The sequence below is a fragment of the Pavona decussata genome, unplaced genomic scaffold, assembly GCF_977016875.1.
Source record: "Pavona decussata unplaced genomic scaffold, jaPavDecu1.1 SCAFFOLD_58, whole genome shotgun sequence".
In the NCBI taxonomy this organism is placed as follows: domain Eukaryota; kingdom Metazoa; phylum Cnidaria; class Anthozoa; order Scleractinia; family Agariciidae; genus Pavona; species Pavona decussata.
The window spans coordinates 5,236,129-5,246,582 of NW_028145480.1; the positions used below are offsets into that span (position 1 = coordinate 5,236,129).

Genomic DNA, 10,454 nt, shown 5'->3' on the forward strand with positions numbered 1-10,454 from the left:
CGTACGCGCTGTGAGGCTCGCTTGCGAGAAGTCGCGCTTTAGGCAGTTTGCCTCGCCCTTTTTGCCGTGGCTATAATTACACGTGCAATATTTTGCTTGTATACACAGGTGAAACATCGCTCACGCAATAACAAAGTAGCAAGAATTGAATTTTTCGTGACAAAATCACAGGCAGGGCTGCCCGTGTAGCCGCCCTGCAACTTTTTTCTCGCGGTTAATTGGGTGTCTTCTCAACAACCTTTAGGGTAAATATCAACCTCGTCCCCATGGCTTTTAGCTCTGGGAACGAGGTTGGATAAATATAACGGGGTTGGGTTAGTCTGTAAAGGTCTGGGGAGTAAAAACGAATGTTTGGTTTATCAACATAGTTGATAACTAAAGGTAAATTGGCCACCGTAAAGAGATTCGAGTGTTGACGTTTCGAGCGTTAGCTCTTCGTCAGAGCGAATCCATTAGCTAGGTGGTGAAATTGAGTCTTGGTCATACGCATTAGCTTGTGAAAAACAGTGCTATCTTCGACTGAAATTGCATCAAACAGTTGTTAATAAAACCTTCTTTCTTTTCTTCTAGTCAACCAGGGGCGCACCCACGTTGATCTTCTAACTTTTTTTTTTCCATCTAGTTTCCTTGGTATCGTCCATAAGAACCACACAAATTTCGGAAAAAATTTCGTCGCCCGCCAAACGGTCCGCCATATTTGTTTTAGTTTCCGGTCTCTTGTTTCTTGTGATTTGCTCGGCCTCTGTCACGAAAATTTGTCATCAAAACTTGTAACTGGTGTAGTTACCTTCGTGCGCTGGCGACGTAACAGTTTGTGAAAGAAATCACCTGTGCAAGCAGAAAATTACTTCGAAATCGACTTACGCCCGAAGATGAAGAAGGAAAATTTTACAGTCTATCCTGGGACCAAAGCAATTGGTGAACGAATTGAATATTGCTACATTTGGGTTGCCATACTTCCGCAATTTGGAATTAATTTTAATATCCGGATATCGAGTTCGATCTGCTGATTTTCTCTCCTCGCCGCCATATTGGATATCGAGAAGTCCCGGGGCGATTTTTCGTATTAGTTGCACCTGTCACCTGTGTCAGTTTTGTGAGTGACAGTTGAAAGAGATAGACAAAAGCTCCCGGCAAATAAAAGCCTTTTGTCACTTTATTCGATAAAAGCAAATTCGCTTTTCTTTTAATTTACTTCAGCACACATCCTTTCCCCAAGCTTGTATACGACGTAAAATACACAATTTATCAATTTGCCGGCTGTATGTTTTGCCCGCACAAACTTGACAAAAGGGTTCGTTATTTTTCATTTCGATTGCAACAGGAAGCTTTTCTGTGGTAACAGATTCGGCCAAATAATCATGTAAATGCGATAATGGATTCATCTTGTATATCATATTTAATTGCGGGCTGACCTGTCATAGGATAAGATATGACTGAGGCCGACAAAACACCGTATTCAATAGTTACCATCGTTTATTTGAAAACATAAGCGACGGTTATCCTCCCAGGAGCGCATCTGAGGTTCAAGGTGAGAAAATCGTTCTCAAAAGATGTTTACGGGGTTTCGCTGTTATATTTGAGTTTTGCGCCGAGAAAAACACAGCGATCTGTGGGGTTATGATTTATTTATACTGCTAAAACTTAACTTTCAAATTTGAGCAGAATATTTAACGAGCGAAAACCACTCGGTTGCTATCCAGTTGCTAAGCAAACGAGTCGCAGTTGAAAGCGACCACAACATCACAATACAAGTTGAAGATTTCAATTAAGCAAAGACCGAGGATTTTTTTGTTCAAGCCGTGCGAGGTAAAACTGTTTGCCGAAAGCGTTTGTTTGACCAAGCGTGAGGAAATGGCTTCGTCAATAATTGCTGGAGTAAACGTCGAAGACATAACCAGGCATTTGAACTGTATTCTGTGTAAAAGGCTAATTCGAAGCCCAAAACTTCTACCTTGCCTACATTCATTTTGCCAAGTGTGCGTTCAAGGCCTTGCCGAGAAACTCGCCCCGAATAAATATCTGGCTTGCCCGCTCTGCAAAACGGACGCGAAAGTTTCATATGAAGAAGTCGATAACTTGCCAATAAATTTCTTTTTGGATAACATGTTGGACATTGCGCTAATAAACTCAAGCGACAGAGAACCTGTGCCTTGTTCGAACTGCGATTCCGCGTCTCCGGCAACATCCAGATGCGTGGACTGTGGGGAATTTCTGTGCGAGAACTGCTACAGTGTTCACAAAAGGATCCGCCAGACCAAGGAACACAAGATTTTGACCATTTCCGAGCTCCTCGACAGTAAAACAGGCGAAGATTTGCACAGACCGGCATTTTGCGGAATTCACCGAAGCGAGCAGCTGAAATATTACTGTGATACGTGCAATGAGGCAGTTTGCAGGGACTGCGTTTTAATCGAGCACCGCCAGCACAAATACAACTACATCAAAGACTCGAAAAAGATACAAAAACAACGAACGATCTTGGAAACCTTGTACGAGGAATGCGCGAGGAATATCCCGGTGCTGGAAAAGTCGATTGGCGAAATCCAAGGGATCTCAGATACCTTACACGGAAGGCTAGTGTCGGTGAAAGCGGAAATTCGCGAAACTGCGCTTCAGCAGATTAAAATAATAAAGGAGAGGGAACGAAAACTTTTGATGGAACTAGAGAAGATTCACAACGCAAAGTCAACCATTTTACGGCGGCAAAAAGACCAACTGGAGGAAGATTTCACAAGGTTTAAAGTCGGTTGCGACTTCTCGGAGCAAGTTTTGAAATACGCGAACGAAGTGGAACTGCTGTCGCTAAAAGGGCACATAACGCAAAGGTTAACAGAACTGAACGAAACAGAACTAGATTGTAAACCGAAGGAAAATGCTGAACTCAAGTATGAAGTGAACAACAAGGATGCTGAAACCACAGTTTCTCAGTGTTTGGGAAGTTTAAAAAGTAGCGGGCCATATTTAACGCTGGAAGATATTGAGTTCCCTTCAACAAATGGAAGCGCCGTGAACGAACCAGGAGATCTGGCCTTAAAGGAAGCCCCAATTTCTGTGGAGTTTCGAGATACCAGCGGATGTCTGATTCCTCCGGATACAATTCATCAAGGTAATCATTTCTGCTTTTTTTTTTTTTTTCTTAAAAGAAAAGGAGTGTGAAGGTTTGGATTTGTTTTGTTTTCGTTCCTACAGGTGTATGAATGTTGCTGGAGCTAATGTGGGTCTATTAATTGATGATTAAAAAATGTCTTGAATCTCACTTTCGCGGATTTAATTGTCGGTTTGCAATTATGCGATGCGATAAAAATTAATTATAACGTATTTTAATGCTTCACTCTGTCTGAAAAATATTGTCATATGTGAGTTTTCTGTGCCTAACATTCCCTTCGTTTTCTAAACCTTTAATCAAGTTATAAATTGTTCGCTACAGAATTATAGAACCTATATTCGTAATAAACTTCGTTCACAGGGAGAACCTTTTTGGTGTCACCGCGCTCATTATCGACGCTAGCTTCCCATCCCACGCAGTCGTTTTTAAGGAAGTCGATTCACCCTCTTCCTCAAAAACGACTGGGTGGGAGGCTATCTCGACCCTATAGCTCTTCCCTTTCAGTTTGCGCCAGTCAAACCAAATGCTCTGGTGTCGAAAAATGATTCCTGTGCGGGGAATTCTTGCGCATCTGAAAAAGCCCACAACGTCGACATTTTTTCCTCATGTTTGGGAAATTTTAGAAATTTCGTTAAAGCCACATACTTACCTTGTTGGTATCTATCGGACCATTCTAAGCCATTACAATCGATCATGAGATCAAATGCCTATAAAGTTCATACATATACGCTTCTAAAGCTTCGTTAAGTAACAAAGTTCTGTTGAGCTTTTCATGGTTCCCTCAACTTGACGCGTGCGAAGGTATGCAGTTGCATGACCATGGTAAGTAAGAAATGGAATATCACTCAGGCTTGTAAATTTTCTCTTTTCGTTTCCCAGCCGATGGCCAGTCCTTCACAGCATACCACCCATTCTTCAACGGTGTCTTCTCTTTTGCTGTCTTTGTGCGTGGGCAGATGGTGGAAGGATTTCCGCTGGACATTAACATCGGGGACATCGCGCCTCGTGTTCGAAGCGCGAAGAAAGCCATCGCGGGAAGTGGCTCTAAGTTTGGGAAACTAGGAGATCCCCAGGGGGTGGCAGTGGATCAAGAAGGTCACGTGATCGTGAGTGACTCACGCAACCATCGTCTACAGGTTAGTGCCCATTCTCTCCTCGGATCTCGTGGTCCTTTTGGTCGGCCACAGGTATTGGACGGTGGCAGGAGCCCATAAGAATGATAAGTGTCTAGACAGTCACTCGTCTCATCACCTATTATTAAATGTATTTTCCTTAGGACGCTCACCGTTGTCTGTTCTTGTGATAGGTATTTGATATGGAGGGCAATTTTTGTTTCCGCTTTGGCTCACCCGGAAGCCGCGATGGTCATTTCCAGTCTCCTAGCGGCGTGGCCGTGACCAGGGAAGGAAACATTGTTGTTGCAGATACGATGAATAACAGAATACAGGTATGTATTCAAGTGGGGGTGGGGGAGGGGAACTAGTACTGTTACTATTAAAAGCAACTAGTGATCTATTCACCTGATGGTACAATTAGTTACCATACTGTACCATTCAATGCAGTACGGCACAACACAGCACAGCACGGGGTGTGACATGGAACCGTAGTACAGTTAAGTAGTGAAAAGTACAGCACAGCACAACGTAGGACGGAATAGGAGATTATAGAACAGATAAGTAGAAAATACGTTTACCTTACGTTTACCGTACGGTATGGTACAGCACAGCACAACATAGTTTACGTACAGCATAGTCGGTTTGAACCATTGGTCCAGTAATGTAGAGAACAGTGCAGTACAGTTCATTGCAGTGAACTGAAGGGCAGTGTAGAGTACAGTACAATACGGAACAGAACAAAACAGTAAAGCATAGAACAGCACAGGACAGAAGAGTATAAAACTGTCCTAGTGCAATGCATTGCAGTACAAAACAGGACTGTGCAATCTAGCCCGCTCAAACCATTGGATCAATCGCCATGGTTGGACTGAACGAGAAAGTTACCTTAACCTTAACGTGAAAATATAAACTACTCTTTTGCAGATATTCACAAAAGAAGGCAAATTCATCAACAAATTTGGCAAGGGATCCATTCAAAGTGAACGCCTTTATCAGCCATATGGTTTGGCAGTGGACAGTGAGGGACGTCTGTTCGTTGTGGATCGTGGGAACGCGCGCGTGATAGTTTTCAATCAGGAAGGCCAGATAATACTGTCGTTCGGTTGCCTTGGTGATGGCAAGGGCCAGTTCAACTGCCCAACAGGGGTTGCGGTCAACAGCAAAGGTCACGTGATAATTACGGACTTCGGCAACGATCGGGTTCAGGTGTTTAGCTCGACAGGTCAGTTTCTGTTCAAGTTCGGAAAGAGCGGACGAGCCGACGGAGAACTCAACTGGCCGACCGGAGTCGCTACAGACGCTGACGATCGCATCATCGTGAGCGACTCGTTCAATCATCGGATTCAGATCTTTAACGAAGACGGGTCGTTTCTGACTCGGTTTGGAACCGAGGGGAATAATAGAGGACAGTTTAAGAGACCAGAGGGAGTGGCTGTGACGCCACAGGGAAATATTATAGTTGCGGACTGGGGCAATGATAGGATACAAGTTTTCTAAATCTGTAATAATTATGGTCCCCTATTGTACATGCACTACCTAAAACTGGCCCCCAGAAAATCTACTCAACCTGATCCTGGATTCCAGACCTGCTGTCGTTTGCTCATCGACCTCAACCCAGCACCCTTGAAACCTTATCCCCTGTACGACAAACTTTCCCATGGCGAAAGACTGATTAGCCCCGAATGTAATAATCCTAACATAACTTATCTCTTTGCAAGAGGCAAAACATTTACGTCATGTACGTGATGGCTGGTTAACAGCACTGACCATGAACCTGCAACAATCCAAACATAACTTAAGTCTCTCCTAAGAGTTACAACGTTGCACGTACTTTGTAGCAAGACGGCACATTAGAGTAAAACAGGCTTTGAGAAACATATTATAATCTTGCTGGAAAAAAGGACATGTAAGACCTGTGAGTATATTTTCATATTTGGCATGATTTTATTATGACGATTTTGCTCGACAGAAAAACACAGCTAAATCCAAAAATACCGATAAGGCTCTATGACACCTGCAAGTCTTCCTTGACAAGTATGAATTTCACAAGTTTTATATTTTCATGTGTACCACACGATTTGTCAAGTTTTCTTGCCTAGTCCCTGTAAAACTTTCTCCCAGGCCCTCAAGATCAATTCGTTTCGGTGACGTTCGCTCGAACCACGTGACCTGAAACGGACTGACCTAGATGAAAGACAGAGAGAGACCTGAGAACTAGCCAAAAGTTTTCCTTGACAAGTCTCCTTGTTTCAAAATGACTTTCCAATTTTTAATATGGTTCACGGAAAACCTGCTTAGCGCTTACCCAGGAACAAGTCAAAACTGTCCGAAAAAAAACCTTGTTAACGATAAATTATTGTTCGTGTGCATCCAGGCTAGCGAGAGGCATTCGGCCTAAATTAGGAAATTGCTCGTAAAAGTGTTTATCGATTAAGCCATATCATTATCTTTGTATTGGGAATAACTAACGTAAAAATCCTTTGATTTATTTTTTCTTATATTACTAGGTGTTTAAGTAGTTTTTCAATGCATCCGCTAAATATCCTCGAAAATATGTTCATTGTAATAGCCACGTACATTTAGTCAAATCAGTGAATATCTGATTACGCCTGCATTATCGCCCATTATTGTTTACGTTGTCTGACCGAGATCACCGATCCTTAGGGAGTAGGGATACTGCTACAGATGGTCATGATGAACAGGTACACAAACAGTAGATTCAATACAATTTATTATTTTTATTTTTAAAATAGTTCAGTGTTATTCATTCATTTATTTATTTTGCTGTGTTAATGTTGTATCTTGTGAAACTAGAAGATCTTCTTATGCTTCAAACCATTCAACCTGTACTAATAAAAAATATATTTTAAAAATAGATAAATAAATAATAAATAAAAGGGCTTATAGCTTCACTGGGGACCGATTTTCACCCAATTTAAATTATATAAAAACTGATTGGCCGGGGTGGGGTAAAATTGTTGTAATTAATTAGCCTATCATATGAAAGGAAGTCAAATAAGAAGGTGAAATAACTTTGATACAAGTTACCAAATACAACTTCAAGAGACAGTTTAGTTGGACTTTGCCATTTTTTCCTCAAGTCCGTTTTAGCCACCAAGCGTTTCGAGCAGTAGTTTTAACGGGAACAAATTATCGTCCAGTGTAATAAACAATGCAGTGGGGCTCCAAAAAAGGTAGTCGTTGGTCGAATCAATGATGAATCTAGAAAGAAAATTCATATTTTGTTTTGGGTCCCAAAAATATGGCTGTAACAGCAAGGTACCAGCTATAAATACCGTATGTCCTCATTAAAGGTCCGCTTCCTCCAGGGATAAAATATCAGTAAGCCCTTTACCTGTACTAAGCGACTGCACGTATCTTGGAACGTAAAAGAAGGAGACGACTAGTCTTCTTTTTCTTTAACTCGCGTCGCAACTTTTCATTGTGAGAGGGGGTGTTTCAGGCGATTTCGTCCTTCTCATTAGAGGCTGCAGGAAAAATTGCCTCGTTTAACGAGTTCTCTTTTGTCAGTGAAAAGAACAACAGCTGACGCGGGGCAAAGAGCATGCGGTTAGACCACATAACATTTTAGAGTCGTTTTGCGAACTCGGGAAAAAAAAATCAAACAGATACTGCTGAGCACGTCATCAGTCGTCTCTTTGTTTCTTACAGGGGTACGCGAGGATTGATGGGAAGGAGGAAAGAAGAGAGAACCTCTCGGTTTTTCGTCCCTTCCCATCAACACCCGCGTCTTGTGCAGTTTAAGAATAAGAGGGACGACTGGAGTCGAGTCAGCAGGTACTGACACGCTAAACTAGTTATAGCTACACAAAGAAAACATGAACAGTGTGAATCAATCTCTAATAGCCGACTAACAGTCGAATTTATATTTCACGCGCGTTCACGCGCGGGTTATGTAAAACCATTCTAGTCGGGTTTACTGTAATAGGTCCAGTAGCTTGAATTTGTGTCGCCTTACCTTGCCTTACTTGGTTACGCAGAGCCGAGGGATGTTTCATCGTACAAAAAGTGAAAAGTTGAAAACTTAACTGAGTCCTATAAATTACGTTGCGTGGCTCAATTATTATTTATTTATTTATTTTACTTTACCATACTCCTTTACAAATGAGCTGCGACAACGAATTAGTTAATCCAAAAAAGTGATTGAAACTGAATTTAACAGTAAAAACCAGTGACTGCGCTTGGAGGGACCACCGCCACAAAAAAAGGACCGGATCCTGTAGTAAAAGCTATAATCAGCAACAAATTGTAGAACAGTCAATAATATCAAAAGCTGATTTCACGGTAAATTAGCCTTGCTCCGACAAGTTTTTATGCACGTTATTCGATTCAGCAGCTCGATTACATGTTGTGCATCAGCCAAAAGAGAAGAAAAACTGAAATAATTTCTATGTTCTCATAGGCTCAAACTCTGACTTTTTGAATCGGAGGAAATCAACAGAAAACTATGGAATGGGTTCGTCATAACCATCCTCAATGAACCCCAGTACCCCAGCTCCTTGGTCAGCGGTTAGTCGTACGAAATTTGCCAATGACGCACAGTGTTGAAAATTTGGCCAATCCTGACGTACCAACCCATCACCGTAGACAAAACAACTCCATGCTAGCACTGAAGCGGAATGAAAAGGGATTGGAAACTGAAATAAAACAAGCCACAACTAATTCCGCTTTTGAATTAGCGCCGTTGTAGTTGCTACAAGCAAAATTAACAAGACTCAAGAAAACCCCTGCTAACACGCTAGGCTATTTTACAGGATATTAAATTGAGGTGTTTCCCTCCCTCCTTTCCATTCCCCTAAATCAATGTTCTATAACAGTTTCGCCGTTTATTTTCAAACTAACGGGCAAAACACAGCATTGAAAAGCGAAGCGGGATCGAGTCAGAAGTGGTTTGTATCTTTTCATTTTCACTTACTGTAATTAAGAGCGTACTTCTGATACAAAACGATGATTTTTAGTGAGAGTGTATCATCCTTTTTTGGCTTGTTCAGTAGAAGGCATTGTCAGTGCTTTCAGAAAATCAGTGTATATTTTTATAAATCACTGGTGTGACAAAATTAGAAACTAGCGGGGACGCTAAAGCTTAGGGACATGTGCTTACAACCGGAATTTTTTAGTATTTGTGGTTGTTTTTCTTCCAAATAAACCCATTCAGTTGCCAGAGAGCAAAGAGGGTGAACGAACTGAATACATTCTTTATTGTATTCAGAGCTCCAGATCCTAGCACCATAAGGTATTGCTTAATTATTTGGTAGAACTAGCTGGTACCCCGTTCATTATTCAAAGCTATAGTATAGGTACAGCTCTTTTAGTTTGGCTTAAAATATTCGGTGAGAGACGTTCCCATATACTCCTCTTTTGAGAAAAAGTACTAAGTTAATCGCGTTTTAACATTCACTGTACGTAAAACGTTAAAACCCTCGACGTTGCTCCCATCCCCCTAATCTTGCGCTACCCTAAAAAGGTAAAACTTCTGTTGAGACACCATTGGCTGAAAAAAATGAATATTTAACAATTGCATAATAAGTCGCGTGACTGTTGAATGAGGGTGCTTCCTGAGTCAGCGGATCACGCATAGAACTCGAGGGTAAAGATTTAATCGCTTTTTCACGTGAACATTGTAAAATCAACATTGAATGTTTTTTGAAATTTAAATCTGCGTGAGGATAAACAGTAATCGATCGGCTTAGCCAAACAGATTACTCTACAGCAGTTCGTGATAAAACGCCACCGGATTTATGCTAAAAATAGAACCACATGCATGATGTGTCTAATGAGCCATGAGTCTTTGTTTTGCGTTACTCCAGCTGGCATTGCTTTTCAAAAGGGCACCGCTAATATGTTTGCCAAGCCGCTTTAGAAAATAAAATCCTCAGAGTGGAAAGTTCCGTGATGGAACTCGCAAACAAAGGAATAAGTGATCACAGATAACATCCCCTCTACTGGAAATTAAGGATAAAAAACTGGTTTAAACACAATTTTATTTGGAACTGACTATCAAAAACAAATAAAAACTTTCCTAGATTTCGTTTGATTTGTTTCATCCGTATCTGACTTGAAATATTTCAGTCTTTCCCTTTACGTATTTTAGTTGAACTGGATCGGAGCCTGATCTAATAAAAATGTGTGAGGCTACAGTAAATTACATTTTCTTTCTGGTGGTAAATAGAATTTTAACCCGTTCAGTCCTGGCCGCTATGCCAAGGTCA

At 41.3% G+C, this 10,454-nt stretch overlaps 1 protein-coding gene across 1 annotated transcript; it reads left to right on the forward strand.

Annotated features, from left to right (window-relative positions):
* Window positions 1-1,442: 1,442 nt before the first annotated feature.
* LOC146479850 (E3 ubiquitin-protein ligase TRIM45-like) lies at window positions 1,443-7,288 on the forward strand. Its single transcript, XM_085110677.1, has 4 exons — window positions 1,443-3,109; window positions 3,989-4,245; window positions 4,416-4,556; window positions 5,149-7,288. The coding sequence occupies exons 1-4, from the start codon at window positions 1,855-1,857 to the stop codon at window positions 5,719-5,721; spliced, it is 2,226 nt and encodes a 741-aa protein (XP_084966803.1). The 5' UTR covers window positions 1,443-1,854; the 3' UTR covers window positions 5,722-7,288.
* The last annotated feature ends 3,166 nt before the right edge of the window (window positions 7,289-10,454 follow it).